Source organism: Pelodiscus sinensis, chromosome 3, assembly GCF_049634645.1.
Source record: "Pelodiscus sinensis isolate JC-2024 chromosome 3, ASM4963464v1, whole genome shotgun sequence".
Lineage (NCBI taxonomy): Eukaryota > Metazoa > Chordata > Testudines > Trionychidae > Pelodiscus > Pelodiscus sinensis.
Genome location: NC_134713.1, coordinates 138,097,627 through 138,122,845, shown reverse-complemented (window position 1 = coordinate 138,122,845; position 25,219 = coordinate 138,097,627). Strand labels below are relative to the sequence as shown.

Here is a 25,219-nt window from a genome sequence, read left to right as displayed (position 1 = left end):
TTTTATTTTTAAAGCACCCTTGTATGTTAAAATTTATACCAATGTATAATAAAGTAGGGGGAGGGAGGGGAAACACTGTTATACCAAAAGTACTGTAAAATTATAAATAAAATGTTAACTATTGACTAAATTCTGTAACTTTTCTTTTCATGTTTTGTATTTTCTTTTAAGATAGCCATAGCAATGCAGAAGAAGGACAGCAATGCACATTACTAGATGTTCTCGAAAATGCACTTTTGACTTTTTTATAAAAAGTATCATCACACAAGGAAAAAGAAAAGCATGAACAATTTTCTATTTCTTACTAGCTGGATACTGACAGTTCTAAATTGTTTGCTATAAAGCAGTGGTCCCCAACCTTTCGTGGCTGTAGGGCGCCCAGGGGCGGGGCCACTCACGCACCACGTTTCTGGGGGTGGGAGCCGCCCACGCACCCGGAGCCCAGGGCCAGCACCACACATGTGCCGCACGCCGGGACCAGCCCAGGTATTTTGGCAAGCACACATAAATGCCCCAGCGGGCACCATGGCACTCGTGGACACCACATTGGGGACCACTGCTATAAAGCCTCAAGATCATATTAAATAGGTTATTTTTGAGTTCTCATGTGCACTATACTGTACAGAGGAAGCCTTAACTCTTGCCCTAATGAGTCTGCTCTCTAAAGCATGGATCCCATACAGATCTTCAACTTTTTATACCACATATTTAATTGTTTTATGATTTAGGCCCAGTACTGCACATCTGCCTTACTTTAAACATGTGACCAGTCCCACTGAAATCTATAACAGTTGCACATGTTTCAAGGTACACATGTGTGTGAGTGTTTGAGGACTGGTTTTAATCTAAATTCAAATGTATAGAAATTTTCACATAAACACACATTTTCCTATTCTATAAAGAAAGCACCTTCGAAAACACTACATTTATAAGGCAGGAAACATGAACGCTACAAGAGACAGCACAATTAACTTTAGTTTTTATATAAAACAAGTGAGATTTTAATCACTTAGTAGTATTAAAAAAATACCCCTGAAAAATTACTACCCTCCAGGATAAAGGGAAACAAGGAAGTAATTGTGCCTCTGACAGTCACAAGTAAAATTTTTTTCCTTGGCTGTTCTGGGGCAATTTAGCTACATCTTATTCCTTAATCATGGCTATCTAAATTGCCAATCTGGTGCATTTAGATTATAGTACAAATAGTAGATTCTCTGTGGTGAGGGAGAAATGGAGCCCATGAACACCATATCAACAGTGAATTAGGTAAAGACTGCTGCATTTTTACTCCATATGATATTCTACAGTATTTATTTGTGAAGGATTGGGGTAGAAGACATTAAATTCTGGTTTCTTACTATTTCATAGTGGAACAACTGTAAAAAGATGTAAAAAAGTAATCAGAAATGAGACTGCACATGGGTGGCTACAACCAAGATAGTTAAAAGATTTAGGTGTCATCCATACGGCACAAGAAATCTTTCATGTCATGACATCATAGACAAACTACTGTAATATTTGGTCAAAAATAACTGGAATCCAGATTGTATGAAGAATATCAACCTACTGATGTTGATGTAAGAAACTGTAGCATAGATGGGGATCTTTTGAATATTTATATACTGTACATGTATATACATATTACAGAACTGATAAACTTTATTCATAAAGTTATCCTTGGGGTGAAGTTTGTCACGAAATTACTCAGGTCAAAGATGAATGTATTAATTTTGTTACGGATTCTTTGCATTAAGGAAATAGTTGAGAAGTTTTACCATGTTTGCACAATGCAAAATAAAATGCAGGGGGTAGCAGGATCTTGTTTTGATTCAGTAGTCAGTATTCTTTCCTTTCAAATACTATTGAACCAATGCACCAATACAACATTGACGCACTGTGCTGTCGGTTTTACATTTCAAGCAAGTCTATGTTGCCAAGACTCTGGCCATCTGTGATAAAGATCTGCCAGAACAATTTATAATACAGTAAACTTCCGATAATCCGGCACCTTTAGGACCCAGGGGGTGCCGGACTATCAGATATGCTGGACTATCAGAAGGGGGGGCTATGAGGGGTCTGGAGTGGGGTGGGAGGGGATGCCACCCCAGACCCTCATAGCCCCCCCTTACGATAGTCCGGCTCTGCCCCAGGCGTCCCTGATTCAGCCGCTGATGGTCAGTTTCACCAGTAGCTGAATCAGGGATGCCTGCAATAGAGAAGCTGGGATGCTGCCGGGTTGGTCCCGCAGCGCCGAGGGGTGGCGCTACGGCACCAACCCAGCAGCACTCCAGCTGCTCTTGGGGATGCCTGGGACAGAGCAGCTGGAGTGCTGCCGGGTTGGTCCCGTAGCGCTAAAGGACAGCGCTGCGGGACCAACCCGGCAGGACCCCAGCTGCTCTGCCCCAGGGGTCCCCGATTCAGCCGTTACCTTCTTCTAGTAACCACAAAGACAGAATACTGTAGCTTGTGATGCTATTGCCAGCCTTGATTACAAAGACAGACATAAGGGAGTTACTCACTTTGTGCAGTAATGACTGTTCTTCGAGGTGCGTCCCTCTATGGGTCTTAACGCAAGGCATAGGAACATCCTAGAGCACAACTTTTTGAGCAGTTGTCTGAGGGCCACACGTGTGTGAAGGGAGCCTCGCGCTGTGCTCAGCTTGGTGCTTTGTGCGCGCAGCCTGCCCCCCCTTTAGTTCCTCTTCTCCATCCAACTAACTGGGACTCCAAACAGAGGGGAGGAAGGAAGGGTTGTGGAGCATCCATGGAGGGACACACCTTGAAAAACAGTTGTTATTGCACAAGGTGAATACTCCCTTTTCCTCTTTGGGTAATGTCTCTATGGGTGCGCCACACAAGGTGACTACCAAGCAGTATCTGATAGGATGGTGAGAATTGGAGTCACTGCTTAAAGGCTGCAGATAGAATGGCATAGTGCTAAGCAAAGGTATGGTCTGAGGACCAAGTGGCTGCCCTGTAAATGTCTTTAATTGCTACCTTGCTAAGAAAAGCAGTGGAAGCTGCAGCTGCACAAGTAGAATGCGCCCTTGATGGAACTGGCAAAGGTCTGTTGTGGAGGTAATGGCATCGTAGAACACAGGATGAAACCCATTTGGAAATACATTCTGTTGAGATAGGCACGCCCTTCAAGTGTGGTGCGATGGATATGAACAGGTGCAGAGATTTATGGAATGGTCGCATTTTGTCTATATAAAAAGCCAGAGCTCATCAGATGTCAAGTGTGTGAAGCATAGCATACTTGGGGGATGTGTGGGCTTAGGAAAGAACACTGGTAGCACTATAGGTTCATTGATGTGGAAGGATGTGCATGATTTGGGTAAAAATGTTGGATGTGGATGTAAAGTGACTGTCCTTAGTGAAGATGGTATATGGTGGGTCTACCACAAGGGCCCCTATTTCAGTAACCCTCCTCGCAGAGGTCATGGCTGTGATAAATAGCACCTTCATTAGTAGAAAGTGAACTGGGCAAGTACCCAAGTATTCAAAAGGGGGCCTCATGCGACAGTCCAAGACCAGATTCAGATCCCTCATAGAGGCAGGAGCCCTAACAGGAGGAAAAAAGTTTTGGAGACCCTTCAAAAATCCTCTTGTTGTACAGTGTGCAAATACGGATGAGCCATCTATGCGTTCATGAAGAGTCAATATTGCTGCAAGGTGTACCCTCACGGAGGAGTCTGACAGACCACCATTTTTAAGATGATGTAGATACTCAAGGATCTGGTGGAATGGTGTGAGGGTCCACGTGCAACAGGTGACACCAGGCCGAGAATCTTTTCCATTTTTGTGGGTAGGTAACCCTGATGGATGGCCTACTGCTTTGTAGAAGGATTGCTTTTACTCGTTCTGAGCATAGGGACTCCATACCCTGGAACCAGACATGAGCCACGCATGTAGGTGAAGCGTGTGTGGTTGGGGGTGAAGTAGTTTGCTCCTTTCCTGAGATAGGATGTCATTACAGGATGGAAGACAATATGGTGTGGTTGTGGACATCACGTGCAAGAATGGGAACCAGGTTTGTCTGGCCCATGATGGCGCTATCAGTATGACTAGAGCTTTGTCAGTACGGACTTTGCATAAAACTCTGGGTATGAGCGGAATGGGTGGGAAGGCATAGTGAAGAGGTTTGTTCCAACAGATGAGGAATGCATTGACCCGAGATCCTCTGCATAGTCCAGCTCTCAAACAGAATCGGGGGCACTTGGTATTGTTGGGAGTCGCAAGAAGGTCTATGGTTTGGATTCCCCATCAGCGAAAGATGGATGTGAATATCGCAGGATGTAACTCCCATTTGTGGTCGGAATTGAAATCGCGAATCAGAGTGTCTGCCCAAACATTGTTTATTCTAGGTAAGTGTGAGCCTTTAGGGTGATACTGTGGCAGATGCATCAGTTCCAGAGGCCGATCACCTCAGCACAGAGTGACAGGGAACGAGTTGTACTTACATGTTCTTCATCATCTTATCAAAAAAAATCACTTTCATCAGGAACACGTGACCTTTTACCATAAAGAGTTTATAGAGCCACTTAATCTGGAATGAACCTGAGAGAACATATGTAGACCTCAGGAAAGCTTAAGATGAATTTCTTGTTGTAAGTTGTCATTAAATCAATATCACATGCAGCTTAATATGAAGCTATTTCACAAAAAGAGCTGCCTATTAAGTTCTGCCTTAAAGAGACTTTACAGGCAAGGCACATTCTGTACTTGCAGCTAACTATTTAAGATGAGTCTACAAATATGATTAAACTACCGTTATCACCAAAATACTGAAAGACTAGCCTCTCAGGCTTGCCAGCTGCGTGGTTCAGCGCGCTGCGCAGCTGTGCCGGCTTGTAATCTACTCGTCATGGGCAAGTAGATTACATTAATTGTCAAGCCTTGATCCCAACAGTAGTTGCATTCTATATAATACTTAGTTGTAGAGGGCACATTAACAACCTCTATATTTTCCATTATGATTCAACCCTCTCAATCATTCCTCCCCTCCCCCTTTATACAGTTTATTCCCAGAGGGACATGGAAACTCTGGAACATTTTATCAGTTCTATTCATACAATGCCCAACTCTACAGAATAAGGCTTCTTATTCTGCTGAGATGTAAAACCAAGTCTGGATGTAACCAAGATCTCTAACCGGGTAGATGCAAGTCTCTCATATTAAAATTTGGCAGGTTATTTCTGATGGGCAGTGAAGTTCGCTACACAATTGTCTTGTCTGCAAAATGTGGCTACTCAAATATACAATGCATTAACTGTATTATGCACGCTCCTCTACTCACATGTCCACAAGGAGTAACAGTCTACTGGTACTTCCTACTAGAGTAATGCACATTTTAAGTTAAGTGCTAGTGTTTGCGTTGAACAGACTATGGGGTTAAAGCCCTGCTGATGGAGTGTGTGGTAAGAGGGTGTAACAAGTTACACAAAATCTGTCTTTTAAAAAACCTTAGAGAAGTACTTACAAGGTATACATAAAAAATGTTAATATTGCAAATTCAAACACACACACACACACACACACACTTGGAAACACCAGATTCAAGGACTCTCACGAAACTTTAATCCTGACTCCTAGTGCACAATCATATTGGGACAATGTCCAATTCATTTTTTCCACAAGACACCAGCTTCATTCAGTAGATCGAATGGATTGTGTTCAGCACCTTTTGCAGTAAGGTAGTATGGTCATGAGGAATATGTTTGGATTGAGAGACAAAAGGACCTAAGTGAGTTTTAATACTGACTCTCCCACAGTGTGGCCTTGAACAAATTACAGACTTTAGATCTCTTAGGTAAGCGAATGCTTTAAATATACAGAGTTGTACAAAGTAATAAATATTCTGAAAAAGTAAGGTTCTTCATGTTTTGAATTGGATGCCCAAACAAACACTCATGCACACAAGATTAGTGGAACCTTGTAAATTCTCCATCTCTGAAAAAACAGACGCATTGCAAAGATACCAAGATCAGCATCACAGAAAAGCCCATAAGGAAATTACAAGTTCCGAGGCCTTCACTGAATATGGAACATGTGCCTTAAGTGAGGTATGGAGCCACATACTGGAGGAAAAAAATATTGAACAGCATCATTTCTTGAGTACTGTACATCCTAGAAAATACATAAGGCAGAGGTAGTATAGCATTTTTCTATATTTAAAGACTATCATAATGCATATACACAAGGTTGCCTAGGCCAGTGGTTCCCAGTCAGGTTCTAGGGCCCCAGCGGGCAGGGGCACAATCTGGTTTCAGGTTGTTCAACAAGGAGGGTCAGCATTAGACTTGTTGGGGTTAAAGGTAGAAAGCTGAAGACAAAATGTACGGGGCTGAAGTCCGGTGTCCCGAGCCCCACTATCCAGGGCTGAAGCTGAAGCCTCAGCACAGAGATGGGGAAACTATGGACCATGAGCCGTATCCGACATGCAGCCTGCCTTGATACAGATTGCGAAGCTTGGGGCTCACTTCACCCTCTTCCACAGTGGTGAGAGCCCGCACTGGTGCTCCAGCCACACATGGAGAGCTGTGGATGGAGTGCCAGCTCACTCACATGGATAGGGCGGGGGCAGCCTCAGAGACCCCATCAAAGGAAGCTATGGGCTGGATTGGGGCTGTGTGCTCTGTCTAGCAGGGGGAAGGAAGAATTTCTGCATGCTGCAGGGAACAACTTCTTGCAGTGTGCAGACCATGGGGTGCCACCTGTCCCCCACCCCCTCAGTAACTGCACTACATAGGCATCCTCATCCTCTGCCCCCTCCTGCCAAGACCCAACCATGCTCCTACATCCTCCCTGCCAGCCCCCTGCATCCCACCCTTCCCTGTATCCTCCCTGCCTCAGACCCTCAGCGTGCTGCTGCACCCTCTTTCTCTGTTCCAGATTCCTTGTGAATTTTCAATATATGGTAGCAACTTGTGGATTGGTCATATATTTATATTTTCACCTCCTTCCATGAAAAAGAACCATCTCTCTGTTACTTTGGCCACTAATTGTTAATTTTAAAATTCCCACCTGAAATATATTGTTCAGCCACTGGATATGCAAAACTGCCAATAACTCAGCAACAGAACATATACTTAATTTCTTTAAAGATTTTCCCACCAAAACCTTCCACTCCCTCAAAGTTACGGAACGTAGGTCAATAAACTAGAATTGTTATTCTTCTAGCTCCAAAAGCCACACCACTTTCATTTTTTCCTATCTGTACCTCATTGCTCCTCCCTCTATTCAAATAACAGCACTGTCTCTGTTTTCGTAAGGGAGAACGCAACCACAACTTCAGAAGCTACTTCACATTTATCTAAAATCTTGAATAAGGAGCTTCTGCCCTTTACATGGTGTGGGACTTGCACAGGGCTTGGCCTCCCTGAATGACAATGTTGCTCAGTGCCAAGCAGCTGCCCAGCCCAGAAAAAGAAGTCATCTTATGGCGCTGAGAGTCTCTTTCTACTACAGGCAGTCCCCGGGTTACGTACAAGATAGGGACTGGTGGTTTGTTCTTAAGTTGAATCTGTATGTAAGTCAGAACTGGCATCCAGATTCAGCCGCTGCTGAAACTGATCAGCATACATATTCCTGCGCCTCCAGAAATATAATCTATGCTATCATGTGCCGAAAGTGTCCGTCTGCTATGTACATTGGACAAACGTCTCAGACACTTCGCCAAAGAATCAATGCCCACAAAACAGACATTAGACAGGATCACAAAGAAAAAACAGTTGCTTGTCATTTCAACCAGAAAGGACACAGTCTCAATGACCTGCTAACCTGCATCCTACTTCAGAAGACATTCAAATCTGCACTTGAAAGGGAATCCTCTGAACTGGCATTCATGCTAAAATTCGACACTCTCCGCACCGGACTTAACAAAGACCCCGGCTATCTTACACATTACAAAGATAGCTTCCCCAATTATCACCTCTAATTCTATTAACTCACAGACATTTCCCCTTCCCCACCTCTAATATAATTAACTCACTGGCATTCACCTTCCTTCCCCCCCCCCCCCCCCGCCAAATCCCCCTTCTGTTCTGTAATGTGATTTGTCCTTTTCATGTGTGTTCATTTTTTTAAATTGTATCCTTTGGTATATATGGTTGTGACTATTTTCTTCCACTATTTGATCTGAGGAAGTGGGTCTGGCCCACGAAAGCTCATCATCTAATAAACCATCTTGTTAGTCTTTAAAGTGCTACATAGTCCTGTATTTTGTTTCAGCTGATTCCAGGAAGCCCGGGGAAAGGGCTTCCTGTAGTCAGCCACTGGTCAGTTTCAGCAGCGGCTGACTTGGGGACGCCTGGGGCAGAGCAGCTGGGTTGGTCCAGTAGCGCCCAGAGCGGCGCTACGGGACCAACCGGCAGCGCCCCAGCTGCTGTACCACAGGCGTCCGGAGCAAAGCCGCGGAGCATGGGGGCAGCGGGACAGCCCAGACGCGCCGTGGCTGTCCTGCTGCCCTCGGGCTCCTTGGCTTTGCTCTGCTTTGCTCCCCGTCTCCCTGGTCTGTAGATAATTTGAAACTATGCAAGAATTTAAACTGGAACAAAACAAAAAGGTAAAAAAATTAATTTCATAAGACTTAAGTAAATCTACTATAAAGGAGTAATAAAAATATGCTTTTAGACCAGGGAGACGGGGAGCAAAGCAGAGCAAAGCCAAGGAGCATGCGGGCAGCGGACAGCCCAGACGCGTCTGGGCTGTCCGCTGCCCACGTGTTCCGCATCTTTGCTCCCCGTCCCCCTGGTCTGCAGACCAGGGAGACAGGGAGCAAAGCAGAGCAAAGCCGCGGAGCACGCGGGAAGCTGACAGCCCAGACATGTCTGGGCTGTCCACTGCCCACATGCTCCGCCGCTTTGCTTCCTCTCCCTGGTCTGCTGGAGACGGGCCCCGTTCGTAACTGCAGATCCGACATAAGTCAGATCCGCGTAACTCGAAGACTGCCTGTATATTTTATTGGGTATTCTAAGGAGTTTGGAAACAGGTTGCAAGAGGTCATGTTAATATTTCATCCCATGAGGCATAAGACAGTTCTGCTGTGTGGCATTTAGTATGGTTAGCAATTTATAAAGTGAAAAGCCCTACTTGTATCAAACTTTTAATTATAATTTTTATTCAGGACAAAATTCATTTCCTACAGAGCTGCAAGAATTGAGACAGATTTTAAAAAATGGATGCCAAATGAAGACAACTCCTAAATATAGATTTAGGAGCCTAACTTTAGACATCTATTTTTGAAAATCTTGACCTGCATTACTAAATTCAAACTTCAAATAACTTCTGAAGAAATTCAAAAAACTTCTGAAGAAATTCAGAAAAACATCTAACATGAAATTTTTTACAGAATTAATTTACAGAAATAAGCCGTTTTTAAAAATAAGTCATTTATGGACAACATGGCCCATAGTCACAACTAACAAAATAACTTGTTCTCTCAAGTAAAACTAAATACAGTAAACTTCCAATAATCCAGCACATTTAGGACCCAGAGGGTGCCGGATTATCAAATATGCCGGACTATAGGAGGGGGGGGGCTATGAGGAGTCTGGGGTGGAGCGGGGGGGATGCGCCCCTCAGCGCTGCGGAACCAACCCGGCAGCACCCCAGCTGCTCTGCCTCAGACTTCCCCAAGTCAGCCACTGCTGAAACTGATCAGCAGCTGACTCCGGGAAGCCTGGGAAAGAGTCTGCTGTGCCCCGGGCTTCCCGGAGTCAGCTGCTAGTCAGTTTCAGCAGAGGCTGACTTGGGGAAGTCTGGGGCAGAGCAGCTTGGGTGCTGCCGGGTTGGTTCCGCAGCGCTGAGGGGTGGCGGTACGGGACCAACTCGGCAGCACCCCAGCTGCTCTGCCCCAGGTGTCCCCAAGTGAACCGGTGCTGAAACTGACCAGCAGCTGACTTGGAGAAGCAGGGGGCAGAGCAGCTCCAACTGTCCAGCTGCCCGGAGCACTTCCGGGTTCCTGATGGTGCCGGACCATCAGGAGTGCCAGACCATTGGATGCCGGACCACTGGAGTTTTACTGTAATTGTTTTCATGGAATATAGAACTATTCAGTGCCGTTTTAGACGAGAAAAAATTTAAATGAGCAAGGACTTGCATCAGCCATAGCGTACAGGCAGTCCCCGGGTTACGTACAAGATAGGGACTGTAGGTTTGTTCTTAAGTTGAATCTGTATGTAGGTCGGAACTGGCGTCCGGATTCAGCCGCTGCTGAAACTGATCAGTTTCAACAGCGGCTGAATCTGGACGCCAGTTCTGACTTACATACAGATTCAACTTAAGAACCCCAGGCATCCCCAAGTCAGCTGCTGCTGAAACTGATCAGTGGCTGACTCCAGGAAGCCCGGGGTAGGGGCTTCCTGTAGTCAGCCACTGGTCCGTTTCAGCAGCGGCTGACTTGGGGACGCCTGGGGCAGAGCAGCTGGGGTGCTGCTGGGTTGGTCCAGTAGCGCCGCCGCTCCTCGGCGCTACTGGACCAACCCAGCAGCACCCCAGCTGCTCTGCCCCAGGCGTCCTGATTCAGCCGCTGCTGAATCTGACCAGCAGTGGCTGAATCAGGACGCCTGGGGCAGAACAGCTGGGGTGCTGCCGGGTTGGTCCAGTAGCGCCCAGAGCGGCGCTACGGGACCAACTGGCAGCGCCCCAGATGCTGTACCACAGGCGTCCGGAACAAAGCCATGGAGCACGGGGGCAGCGGGACAGCCCAGACGCGCCGTGGCTGTTCTGCTGCCCTCGGGCTCCGTGGCTTTGCTCTGCTTTGTTCCCCGTCCCCCTGGTCTGCAGACCAGGGGGACGGGGAGCAAAGCGGCGGAACACGTGGGCAGCGGACAGGGCTGTCCGCTGCCCACGCGCTCCGAGGCTTGGCTCTGCTTTGCCCCCTCCCCCCATCCCCTTGGTCTGCAGACTGGGGGGGGGGGGGGGGGGCAAAGCAGAGCCAAGCCTCGGAGCGCGTGGGCAGCGGACAGCCCTGTCCGCTGCCCACGTGTTCCGCCGCTTTGCTTCCTCTCCCTGGTCTGCTGGGGACCAGGGAGAGGAACGGCCCCGTTCGTAACTGCGGATCCGACATAAGTCGGATCCGCGTAACTCGGGGACTGCCTGTACTCTGATTTATCTTAAACTTGAGCTGCAAGCTTACAAATATTTGACCAGAGTATTCTTGAAAATGAGGTAATACTATAGCGATGTGCCAAATACTCTAAAACATCAAAAGAAACATTCTTCACATTGTTAAAATTTTTTGTTGATTGAGGTTTCCTGAGACTTCCTTGATCTGCTTCAACCCAAAAATAATGCAATGCCCCACGTTCTGCAGAGCAGTAACAGCGCCAACTCAACAGTCTATATTTCATTGTATATATGCATGGCTATGAAAAAAGCAATTTTAAAAGTTAACTCCGATAACAAATGATTTGTCTTATGCCTCAACGAATGAAATAGTATACACCTGCAACCCGTTTCCATACTGCAGTGGTAATCCATGACATCTATGAAGGATCATCTAGTTTAACTTGAGGAGAACGAAACTAAAATTTTTTAAAAGGTACAAAATCATTCCTGGCTGAATACCTACTCCCACCTTCTCCTTTAGAGTTCAGAAGTAATGGTAGGGCTCACTCATTTTAACAAAATGTACGTTATCTTTAAGCAGGATTTCTTGCTTACAATGCTAACAACTGGCATGTGCATGCACACTAATGCTAAGTCAACTGAAGATTTCTCATTAACACCACACACTTCTGACAGAAAGATCATCAACTAAAGACCCAATAACCACACTCCTACTTATGCCTTTGGTTAGCAGCTCGAGATGGCATAGCAGGCATGAGTAAACCAACAGAAACTGCTATAGAACACTTTACACTCCCAGCAGTGCAGAGCACATGCCCACATCCCTCATCTTGAAGAATAGGATACAAAAATTATCACCTGGAAAAATCACACATATAAATCTGTAAACAATTTAATGTTAAGTATTTCTGGCTTTTTAAAAAAGGGATAATTTGAAACTATGCAAGAATTTAAACTGGTACAAAACAAAAAGGTGAAAAAATTAATTTCAGAAGACTTAAGTAAATCTACTATAAAGGAGTAATAAAAATATGCTTTTCCACTTTTTAAAAAAAATGTCAGAAGTAACCGATGGAAATTTGCAGGGATTTTTTTTTCAGTAGCATGAGATTCACTTACAAATGACTTTTTACATTTTCCATGAGATAGTCAATAGCAGCGCTGCTTCTCCACCAGGCTTATTTCAGGGAAAGAAGTGCAATATACTTTTAAAAAAAACAGGAGCACTTTACCTGAATCATTACGGAGGTATGACGACATTGCTGGAATGAGACAAGATTGACTGAGCAGCTCTAACAGAACTGATGGAAGGGCATTGCTGTTTTGTCCTCTGCCCTCATGGCTAGTCTGGGTCTCTCCATTTGATATGCTCCCTGCAGGATTTATGTAACTAGCAAGTACCTGAAATTTTAAAATATATTGAGACACTTAGTCAAAATCTGATGCATCTTAGAGGAAAGACCTCAAATTGTCCATATCTACTTAATGACTGCCTTTTAATTTGCAAAATTATGCAAAAAAAATACACTGTCAAAGATGATTTAGATAGAATCCTATACAGAAATTACTAGATCACAGTTTAATACTATTTTTGCAAAACTAAAAATATAAACAACTTTAAATAAAGCCACTTCAAATTATTATACAAGTAAAAGTTGGCATTTAAAAAAAAACAATTGAAAGCATTAAAGCATATCTTTTAAATGTGCCATTGGGAGAGTTTTGACATTCCTAACAGAATAGCTACCTTCTAAATACATCCTATCTCAACTTTAATCCCATGATAAATCCAATTTGTAAATCATATGGAAAAGTGATGACAGTAGAGTAGATATCTGATCTCTCATTAGTAAGATGCACAACTTGTTGGATCTTTGATGGTAAAGTAACAAGAGAATACCTTTATCTAGCCAAGAGATTACAACTTTTACTTTTAAATATAGACCTCACCAGTTATCCATGCTTCCCTCATTTCTGATGAGATTACTCCCTGCATGGGTCTACATCTGAAGACTGCCACTGATCTTTACTTTGTGAATAATTCAGTTATCTTCTACCTTGTCTGTGTAGTGAACTGTCTTGCAGGGTGCATGAAGCTTGTGTTCTATCACCGATCATGATTTTAACTAGTTTTCTGGAAACTATTGTTTTACCTGTTACATTTGATATATCTCAGGGCTGAGCAAGTTAAAAAAATGCCTCTCCTCTGTGCTCTCTCAGCCGTTAAGATTAGCTTAGCCAGTGATTTTCAAACTTTTCCCTCATGACCCAGTTGAAGAAAATGGTTGATACTCATGACCCAGCATAATTTAAACTAGAGTGTGGGCTCTAGGGTGGGGCTAAGGATGTGAGCTTAATTTTATTTCAGATAATGATAGATAAAATGTAAATGTCTCAAATTTAGTGGTACACTGAACAAACCCAGAGAAGAGAGATATGCCTGGTGAAAATGGAGCTCTCTGAGACTAGTAATATAGGTCTGAAAACTGCCTTCTTGGAAAATTTTGGATAACAAGAATAGACTTAAAAATTACCACCTTGCTAGTGGGAAAAGAGGGAAATCATGATGAAGCTTATTTGGCACACTAGATTAAATTAATCTAAACCTAGTCTCCTAAGCCTGCTTCTCTGATGAACTGCCATTGCCTTTGTTTTTGCCTGGATGCAAACAGGTCTAACATGGGAGTGTAAAAGAACCACATAAATCTGCTAGAATATTCTTGGTTCAGTGAACCTTCAGAGCTGTCCATCTGCTGATAGCTAAACATGTCCACTTCCGTGTTCTGCTCCTTTTTTTATGTATTACCATGATAGAAGTTATAACTTATAGGTGATCTTCCTCCAGGGGAAAACAAAAACCTTAATTGTTCATCATTTAAACTTCAGCTTCTTGTGAGCTCATACTAATTTGTGTTTGACACCCTGTACTTGGATGAACAAGGACGTGCTCTATACCAGTGGTCCCCAACCTTTCGTGGCTGCCGGGCGCCTGGGGGCGGGGCCACTCACACGCCTGGCGTCCAGGGGCGGGACCGCTCACGCACCCCACACCTAGTGGCAGGGCTGCCCACACGCCCGGGGCTGGCACCATGCATGACCACTGCTCTATACTCTCATGTGATCCTGAAAGTCCTAAAGCACCGAACTCAATCTATAAAAGACAATGCTATTGCAACCTTCCTGAGCTTGATAAAGTAGCTTGTATATTTAGAGAACGTAGAAAAATACTCCCCAATCCTGAAAGGCTGGCATAAACTCTTAATTTTGGTGGCCAGGAACAAATACCTCCCCATATCCTATAACCACAGGGACATCCACTTTTGCTACAAAGCTATTATGCACATCAAGGTTACAACCTCCTGTTTTCAGTAGCTTAGCTTGCAAATATCTAACAAAACAGCTGCACAATTTATTACTTGAGGTCACAGGTGTATTGCGTCCAACTTTAAGCAAACAGTTTATTGGAATTTTCTACTCCATATGGTTCAGTCCTACATTTTCAAACGTTCTCAACTTTATTACCACCACATGCATGAATGCTTATATGCAGGGCTTGACAAACCCCAGCGAGAGCTACTCACTAGCCCCGCACTGCGCATGCACCAGACTGGCACCGCACCAGACTGGCACCGGTGAATGGGGTACACCGAGCGACTGGCTGAAATCTACTCGCCACAGGCGAGTAGATTCAGCAGTTTGTTGAGCCCTGCTTATATGGGTCAATCACACTTTACCATTTCATACCTGCAAAAGACAGGTGACATGCTCTTCTTCCAGTCTTTGTTTAGTCAAAGCTTGTTCTACATCCCATCCAGAAGCAGTGGAGCCAGTTCCAAAGCCAGTACCCTTAGCCCAGTATAGTTGCTGTTCTTCTGTTGATGCACTGTTATGTGTGTTCGACACTTGCGGCTAATAAAAACAAAGTGATTCTATATCATGTTGTCCAGGTCCTATCAAATTCCTCCTGTCCTTCAGGAAAGGACCCTTTTTGTTTTTTGTTTTTTTTAAACTTATTTATTAAAACACAACTCAGGGACATCCACTGGAATTCAACACCCAGGACAGAAAAGTCTCTGCAATGAAGGTAGATTTCTAGTACAGAACCAGGACTATAAATTATCCCATGTAATTTTCAGTTTGCATGGGAAAGTAAATAGTTTTTCTGCTCACTGTAACCTCATTGGCAATAATATTTTACAATATTCACTAATGAAGGCTAATTAGGATCATGTTAAATGACAAAGCTCTACAACCAGCACTAAAATCTAGTCAAGTTTAATCAAAATTATAATCAGATATATTTGAACTAAAGATAAAATGTCATTTCAAAACCTTTCTGCAGCCTACTGAAACTTGTATTATGAAACTACACAGTTTAACTGTGAATAAATTTGCTAAAAAGAAGAGTGGAATTGTTAAGGTGTAAGCATACAAATCAGGAGAAACGGTATATGTCAACTTGGCCACAGAATTCATATGCGGCCAAAGTCATTTAAACTCAATGGTATCTTAGTTTCTACTCCAGTAAAATGGGTATAATACTCCCTGGCTTTAGAGTGTCATGAACCCCATTTCACTATTTTTTTTAAGATGTTCAGATTACTTACTTTTATAGTGCTCACTACTGCATTTAAATTATAACACACATTTAATTGCAAAATAGCATTAAGATTAGTAAACTGTTTTAATATGTGCAAAATATTCTGGTCACTGTGTTAAATATAAAAGATAGCTGCCAGATCTTAGATGAATCATCATATATAACAGATAAGCATGCTGAAAAAAAATTCCCAACTGGAATTGGAAAGTTATGCACTGAAACATGTATTTAGCACCTAAATACGTGACCTGCTTTTCAGAAATACTGAGCACCCAGAGGTTCCATTAGAATTACTGAGAGCTTTGAAAATGAGTACTTTAGAAAAGCAGGTCACCTATTTATGTGCCTAACGTCAGGCATCCCAGACAGAAAATTTTGGCCTGCACCAAAAACTGGAGATGACTTAATTTTCTCTTCTGATCTTCACTTTCTGTTTTGTTTCAAATATAGCAAAGAGAATGAGGAAATAAAGCTGTTAATACTATACATTATAAAAAGCAAATACCACTGATGCATGTAACTTTAAAATATATAAACAGTGAGTTAAAAATTAAGAAAATTTTGAATTAGAAAAAAAAGATTCCAATACAAATATATCTACCTGGCATCTTAGAAATCTTTTTACTGCCAGTAAAGAAGTTTTAACATTTTAAATTATAGCATTGTTATATTGTAAGAGTATATTATTATGGCCTTTGCAGTAACTTATTGACAAAGCTTTGCTTTCATGGTTTTAGTTTTAAATTGGAACCTACTTGCTAGTGAAACTACAATGTGCTCAATCTCTGAGACTGGTTACTGTGTGTATATGCTGTCTCACTGGATTTGAAGGGAGCTACCATGAGGACTTCAGCACTTCTGGGGAATCCCCACCTCAAGAATACTGGCCTCAGTACAGGCTTGGTGAGTCATTTTTTTTAACATTAACTTTCCTATCACAGGGAGGAGGGAGACCGCAAACAGCCTGTCACCTGTGTAAGGGCACCTGCTCCTATAGACAGTGAAACCACTTCACTGGTGAAACAGAGGACTATAGTTTCACATTTTGGCGATTTGCAAGGGAGGCTTACTTTCAGGTGCCTGAATTGCTTAGTCATTAGTTAAAAGATTTTCTAATTCACACACCATTCAGATTTGTTGGTTGGTTAACAGCTCAGCCAATCCTGCTGAGACACTCTGGGTATCCTGGGTGTGTACTGCTCTGAGTTGATAAAACATTCTTTTCTGCCCAGAACAATTTCCTTGCTTCTGAGAGAAGCTATGAGATTCTGATTTTGCCAATTTTTGGAAACGTGACTACGGTGGTGGGATCAGACTGAATCAAAACACGCTTGCTTCTAATGCAGTGATCTTAAAAGCTTTGTAGCACATTCATTTCTGTGAATTCTAGGACACTGATAATTTCCCTTTTCCATGTGGCAGTCTTTCCATCTGGCGGTCCTGTTTTCCATGTGTGCTCCCCACCCACCAAGACACCCATTTGTTACAAATGTGGAAGCTGCAACAGTTAAACTTTCAACATACTTTTGTGTTCTCAACACCATGATTTGAGTCTCTTTAGCCTCTGTTTGCCAGAAGATTGAAGAGGATGACAAAAGGAGGACCACTTGATGATTGTTCTGTTCTGTTCATGCCCCTCTGAAGCACATGGCATTGGTCACTATCAGAAGATAGGATTTTGGGCCAGCCAGACCATTAATCTGACCCAGTTTAGCCATTCTTATGTTCAGTTCACTAACATCCAGAGGGGAAAAAAATTCTGTCCAGTCAGAATGCAAAATCATGTACTATTACTATCTGGAAAGAGGGTTTTGAACCCTATAAAGTAATTTTTGGAGAATCTGTTTACTGAGCTGCTGCTCTGGATGGAAGTTTGATCAAAATGTTACCTAAAATGGGGTATGAGTACTTTTGGACCAGAGCCCTGTTAGAATCCTTACTAGCATCACGATGCCAACCCTAGTAGCTGAAGATGAATCAGAAAGTTAGGGTCTGATGCTCAAAGTGCAAGGTTTGAGCACACATTTCAGGAAGTTACCATGACAAGAACATATGGTAATGTGGAGATAAACATCTGCCAGTCCAACACATATGGAAGTCTCTTGAATACAGAACAACTATGGTTGACGCTAGAGTTACTAACCAGAATTTTACTTTCCTCAGTCATTTGTTTAGTCACTTCACATCAAGGATCACTTTGATACTTCCTGTATATTTTGGATTATAAAGAATATGAAGTATACACCCATGTAAATTTATTCTGAGGGAACTGGTCTACTACTCTCAGATCCAAGAGAAGAGCTTATTGTTGCTATGTCAGTCACTAGATGAAAGCTAAGTTTACGCTTACCTCTGACTGGTTGGGACTAGAGTTGGGCACTCTTGGGGCATGGTGACTCAGAGCAGATAGACAAGCAAGGATAAGATGCACTGCCCCTATTTCCAGTGCCATCCGCCTAAGCAGTACTCCATCATCAGTAGTCAATGGTGTAGTGCTGAACAAACTGCGCAGCACATGAAATGGAAGGGTTGGAAGCACATTAGCCGATGGGGACTGCAGGATATGGCCTAGGTTGAGAAAATATAAAAACATTAAATATTACCTTTTAGAAGTTCAGCACATAATGTTCATCTTTACAATGATTTATTGCACATATCCAGCTACGTTTCTGAAAAACAATAAATCTTTAGAAGAATATATTATTTTATTCTGAGCTTTTTAGGAAAACTGGTGGGAAAGATAGGCAAGAGGCAAATTGGTTTCCTTTATGATGTAGGCAAAGACCAATAAATGCATATAATTTGTGATTTAAAAATAAGATTTAAACCCTCATTTCCGAAGGTTCGTTAACAATGCTCATTGCACTAAATCACAGAGTTGGTCATATTTTTGAAAGCATGGGATACTTCCACACCACTCAATTAGCCACATTAGCACTGGTACTACAATTAATAGGTACTTTTTTACCCTCCTCTATTCTTTTTCTGTTACAAATTGTGAGCGTCCCCCTTTTTTCTTCACTCTATCTGAGGAAGAAGATTTTGTCCACAATGATACAATATATTTTTGTTAGTCTCTAAGGTGCTACAGGACTGCTCATTTTAAAATTTACGGACTAACACGGCTTCGTGTTACAAACTGTAATGGTATTCATGAGATGATTATACAATTACATTGTAGCAGTTCAATACATTTTCGTTACAGGATTTTAAAATTATGTTTTAACTTGATAGAGTAATGGAGGATGAAGAGGATAATGGTTTGTAAAATTATAGTATAACAATACTCTTGCCTGTTAATACAATGTACATAGTTAAAACTGCCCTATTTATGTACTCTTCTGCCCTATTTGACTCAAAATATTTCAAAAGAAAAAAAGCGCACACACTGTTTACAAGAATGAGGGAGACATTGCTCAATTCTTGAAAATATTTTAAATATCTAACTGTTCGATAACTTTTTCTACATAAGTAACTGGTAACTATTTGTTAATATGTTAGATTTATTGACAGGAAAGTGATTCTCTTGAGATTTTTGCTTAAAAAAAATCACAGAATATACAAACTTAACCAAAATACAGAAGTACTTTTAGGAACAAAGCAGACTACTGTATAAAGGAAAATCTTATTATCCCATGAGTGCAAGAAGTCCCATGACTAGTGTCTCTTTTTCTTGTCACGTAAAGTACTTATTCTCATTTTCTATAGGCTGTCAAAACTGCATGGGAGTAAGACCTGAGTGAACATCAATATACGATTTGCCTCTGAGGTGTGTTTTTTTTCCATGGTAATTATTTTGGGCCATATCATGGATTTGCAGATCTAGATCTTCACACTATGTAAAAGAAGCATGCTAGGGATGAGATTCAGATGGTCCTCCAGACAGCATACTACCCTAATCTGAAGGAAAATACCCAGACATGAAATTTCATGTGTTATTTAGCTTACTTTGTCTCCCATAGTATGTATCATGTAACAGCAAAAACATAAAACTAAGAAAAACAAAAGCCAACGTTCGTGGGACCAGCTGAACAACTTGAGAAGTTTATTGCTTCTGTCCCCTTTTGGTTTTTGCAGCAGTTCTAAATGTGGAAATATGTGCTATGAAGCAAAGGTATCCCCCCTTAGGGCACTTAGCCAATTTAGAATGTAGGAACAGGCTCTTTTTCAATACTAGAGGTATATAGGGGCCTAACCTTCACAAAGGGATAAAGCCTGGTTAATTAAACATGAAAGAACCATGTCTCCCTCAGAAAAAAAGGCCGCTAGGGTATCTGAACTGAGTGAGAAATTTGTTTGTTTTTATCTGGCTACCACTGGATTCAGGAGATCCAGAAAAACATTCGCTACATCTTCTATTAAAGATCTTAAAGTCAATTTTATTAGCCTTGCCCACATCCATTGTTTGTGTTACCAAACAAAATAGAACACAAACCTCACTGGTTTGGCCCTACACAAAATTCATAGAGTTTAAGGCCAGAATGGTCTAAAGGTATAATAATGATTATTATTAGACCGTTAAATCATCTAGTCTGACAGCCTATGTATTACAGGCCCTTAAATTTTACTCAGTTTACCCTGTGTTGAACCCCATAATTTGTGTTGGGCTAAAGCATACATCTTTCAGAAGGCACCCAGTCTTGCTATACAGACGTAGCTAATAAGATTGAGAATTTACCATTTCCATTGATAGTATGTTCCAATGGTTAATCACACTCAATCTTAAAATGTTAGAAGTGTGTGCCTTATCTCCAATTTGAATGCATCAAGCCACTGGGTCTTATTATGCAGGTCTCACCCAGACTGAAAGCCGTACCCATTACCCAGTATTAGTACCCAGTATTTTCTCCCTGTGAAGGTATTTATACATTGTAATTGAAACATCTCTCAATCTTCTTTTGGATAAGTTAAAGAAATGTAATTATCTTACTCTAAGGCATATTCTCCTGGCCTGGAATCATTTTTGTGTGTCTTCTGCATCCTCTTTGATATTTCAACATCTTTTTCAAAGTGTGGACACCAGAGCTACCTACAGTATTCCAATATTGGTCTATCCAATTTTTAATATATGTTTTAGAAATGTCCATCTGTCTATTCGTGAGTTTGTTTGTTCAACAACTGCATACTGAACCCTCATCCGTCAGCCCCACCACAGAATGACATAAATGAAGAAAAACTAAAATTAACTGAGTTAAGGACTTGAACAATGCCAAGTAAATCTAGTACTGAAAGAAAAGTAAATATTGCTTCCTTTTCCTATTTTCTCTTCTGCTGTTTAGATGCGACACGTAAGGGGGTGGTGGTATGTGTGACATGCTCTCCTAGATTTATCACGTGCCCCCTACATTTTAATTGCTGAAGCCAGGTGCCCTCACATTTCCTCCTTTCCCTGCCCCTCTCCCTACCAGGCAGAGATCACCCCTGTCCCCATTTTACATGCAATAATTGCATTAGTTCTTTATGCTACAGAAATACACTGGGAGCTCATGCTGAGCTGCTTGTCCATTATAACCCTGAATTCTTCTCATAAGCACTGCTCTTCCGGATACAGTCCTGTACAGTCTGTATTTATGACAAGCATTCCTTGCTCCTAGACACATAACTCTGCAATTGGCTGCATCAAAAAAGCATTTTTTTAAATGCGCCCAGTTACCAAGTTCTCCAGATTGCTCCAAGTGAACTGCCTTCTTCATTTCTGCCAATCTTTGTGACATCTACAAAGTTTAACTAGCAGTTAATTTAAATTTATTACCAGACACGGAAGAAAATGTTGAGTAGTGTCGAAGCAAAAACACTCCTCTCTATTTAGGCAGCTAACAAACAGCTTTATTAATTAATAAAGCACAGCATGAGCCAAACGTGGTCCCAGCAAAACCAGGCCCAGTAAGGCTGGCTAATACAATCAATCCAACTATCTTCATACCCTTAGCCAAACAGTCCGACATCAGGGCATCCAATTACAGAAATCCTCAATTAAACTTGGAAAAACAAAGCTTTATCAGCAAGATGGCGGACAGGTACAAGGGAGTACATCTCCTGTCCCAAACAGGCCAATTAACACATACCAATAGCCCATCCTGTAGGCCTCTTCTCACGGGGTGACAGAAAGTTCACTCTGGTCTACGTGCTTGAGAGAAAAGCTGAAATGGTTTCTGTTATACAAGACGGCTTCTAGCTAAATATGAAATGGTTTCTACAGTAGCATTGGGCCTAGTACTTTGCCTCATGGAACCCCACTAGAAACACCCTCATTCAGTGATGATTCCCTATGACAACTACTTTAAAATCTGTCAGCCAGCTTTCAATTTTCCTTTATGATCCCGGATGTGGATAAGATTGATTTCTTCACAAACTACACAAAACAATTTCAATCTCCTTCTGAACCATTGCATTGTAAAATACACTTAAATGTAAGTTAAAACAATTTAGCAATTTTACACAAATAAATGTAGTAGTTACAGTACATACTTCCTTCGCCATCATCTGTAACTCCTAACACCAATCTAAGCAGACACTGGGCATGTTTCCTCTCTTTTAACAGCACCTCTGCATAGCCAGGGAGACGAAGAAACAATCCAAAGGCAGCCAAAGAATGAGCTGGTATGGGAGACATAGTTTGCACTGTTGATTTAATTGGTGGAGGCTCTGCAGCAATGGTTTCCGGGGCTTCATAAACAAGTTCTCCTGATTGCTCAATGGTAACCCATTCAAACTGATCACTGTCCTTCTGCTTTTCTTGTGTAGTGGATGCAACTACTGGAGCACTCACCTTCAAAAGCAACAAAAAAAGTCAAGTCTTTGGAAGAGTCAACCCTTTAGAGTCAATTCTTGCAATACACAAACTCATTACAGTTAGAATTAAGGTTGAAGGAATATACTAACTTTTTATATACAATACATGCATGAAAACATGCCAAAATAAAAATACACTGACCCTGTCCCAGATAAAACAGATCCAACTTAATGCAGAAATAGAAAATGTTTGTTACATTTAATTTTTTAAAAAAAAATCATATGTAGGTAAAATAAAACTGCATTTAGCATTTATTTTAAAAATACTGAGAACTCTGTATATGCACATTAGTCTTAGATTATAGATGGTCAATTTAGTTCAGAATCATAAAATATACTCCTAACAAAGGAAATGAAACTTATTTAACTAGCATATTTAATTGCTCTCAGCTACATACCCAAAAACTAGAAAAAATAACTACAAGCTGTTAAAACTAATACTAAAATAAAAAAGCCCTTTGCTTGTCAGTCTTTGAATGTTTTTTAAATCTGCCAAGCTGACTGCTTTTAGGATCCTGATGCTGTGTGTGTGACATTAGTCTTTAAGAGATTTTTATCATGTCCTGATCTTGCACAGTCAACTACGGGGCAGACACTTGCGCCCACAAGACAGACCCATTTGGAGAGGAATACTAGTTTGTGTCAGCACATGTATTTATGACAATGCTGTTTCATAGTTTATTGAGCTCACCCTGACATCTTGTACAAGTATAATCAGATCACCGTAAGCATGACGATGAAATGTAACGAAAAATTCAACAGTTCCTATTATTTGGATCAACTGATCTGATATAATTAAAGCCTTGTGTTTATATTTATGCTATGATTTGCTTACACGTACTATGCACTTTGTGTTGTTTCCAAGTTACTTGTTTTGTAAAAATCCAGAACATTTAAATGGGAAAGACATAATTCTGTTAGACGGGACCTATGAACGTATATTTCTTCTCAACAATCCACAGAACTTGCTACCATAACAATTTATTGAAGAGAATCTATTCAAATACCAGTTCAAAAAACGGAATGAGTTGGTTTATTTCATGAAAACAAGACAATCACAAAACAATGTAGATTCCCCCCCTACCCCATTCCTTCCTTGTATTAAGACCAGGCCACAAGCCTGTCACATGCGGCAATAAATCAATATCTGCACAAACTAGACTGTCTCAATGGTATTAAAAAATTAGGGTTTCTTTTTAGCCATATACAGTACTCAAAAGAAATTTAACAATTGGGCAAGTAGGATACCGAAAGCAATCAATTAGCCACCTTTGAAAAGGCCCTACAAATTGCTGATCGCACCTAAAAGGAGATGCCAGCATTTTGCAGAATCAGGCCTTAGGAAGATGTAGCAAGCATATTTCAGAGCATCATTAGTATAGAATTCAGATATGTCAATGCACAAACTTAAATTGTCCAGACCACTAAGTGAGGGTATGTCTACACTACAACGTTAATTCGAACTAACTTAGAACTAACTTAAAAACTAGTTCGAATTAGCGTTTTGCTAATTCGAACTAGCAAGTCCACACAGAGTGGACCCTGAACTGGGCTTAAGGATGGCCGGAAGCAGTGCCGGCAGGGCATCAGAGGAGGACTTAGAGCGTGGAGATGCTGTCTCAGGCTAGCCGAGGGCTGTGCTTAAAGGGTCCCAACCCCCACCCCGGACAGACAGTTCTAAGGGGTGCCCCGCTTGCAAAGCAGTCCTGGCTTGGAGTGCCCGGAGTACCCGCACTGGGCACATCCACAGCACTCGGCCATCAGCCCGGCTGCACTTGCCGCAGGCTGCCATCTGGGGAGAGGGGGCAATTGGGGGGCTGCAGGAGAGCTTCCACCCCCAGAAGCCCGCAGAGCCAGCCCAGTCCTCCCCATCGGGGGCTCGTACCCCATTCCTCCCTCACCTCCTTCCACTTACCCTTCCCTAGCCCCCCTTCCTGATGTACAAAATAAAGATAATGTTTCTTCCAACATTGACTCTGTCTTTATTGAACAAAACTGGGGGAGACTGGGAAAAGGAGGTGGGAGAGGGGAAGAGAAAGGCTGGGAGAGGGGAGGGCAACTAACATGATCAGGGGTTGGGAACAGGTCCCAGATGAAGAGAGGCTACAGAGACTGGGACTGTTCAGCTTAGAAAAGAGGAGACGGAGGGGGGACAGGATAGAGGTCTCTAAAAGCAGGGGTTGGGTGGAGAGGGTGCATACAGAAAAGTTCTTCATGAGTTCCCATAAAGAAGGACTAGAGGACACCAAAGGAAAGGAATGGGTAGCAGGCTTGAAACTAGTAAGAGAAAGTTCCTCTTCACAAAGCAAATAGTTAACCTGTGGAACTCCTTGCTGCAGGAGGCTGTGAAGGCTACAACTAGAACAGAGTTGAAAGGGAAGTGAGATCAAGTCATGGAGGTTGGGTCCATGGAGTAGTCTTAGCCAGGGGGTAGGAGTGGTGTCCCTGCCCAAAGTTTGTGGAAGGCTGGAGAGGGATGGCACGAGACAAATGGCTTGGTCACTGTCTTCGGTCCATCCCCTCCAGGGTCCCTAGGGTTGGCCGCTGTCGGCAGACAGGCTACTGGGCTAGATGGACCTTTGGTCTGACCCAGGACGGCCATTGTAAGCTCAGGGTTGGGGGTCTCAGTGGACCCCCTTGATTTTCATGCACACCTGCTCCTGGGTGGCCAGGCTGGCAGCTCTCCTGCCCTAGAGGGCCACTTTCCTGTGCCTAGTGCAGAGATCGTGGACAAGGTCCACGATGTCAGCACTA

The 25,219-nt window shown here is 42.4% G+C and overlaps 1 protein-coding gene across 1 annotated transcript in view; it reads right to left on the bottom strand.

The window, feature by feature from the left end:
* BIRC6 (baculoviral IAP repeat containing 6) overlaps positions 1 to 25,219 on the bottom strand; it is a 343,022-nt gene that overhangs the window by 102,328 nt on the left and 215,475 nt on the right. Inside the window, exons 62-65 of the mRNA XM_075924970.1 lie at positions 22,142 to 22,442; positions 18,024 to 18,241; positions 14,818 to 14,982; positions 12,306 to 12,474 (exon numbers count right to left, since the gene is read on the bottom strand). Of these exons, the coding sequence (XP_075781085.1) occupies positions 12,306 to 12,474; positions 14,818 to 14,982; positions 18,024 to 18,241; positions 22,142 to 22,442 (853 nt within the window). The remainder of the gene's footprint in view (positions 1 to 12,305; positions 12,475 to 14,817; positions 14,983 to 18,023; positions 18,242 to 22,141; positions 22,443 to 25,219) is intronic.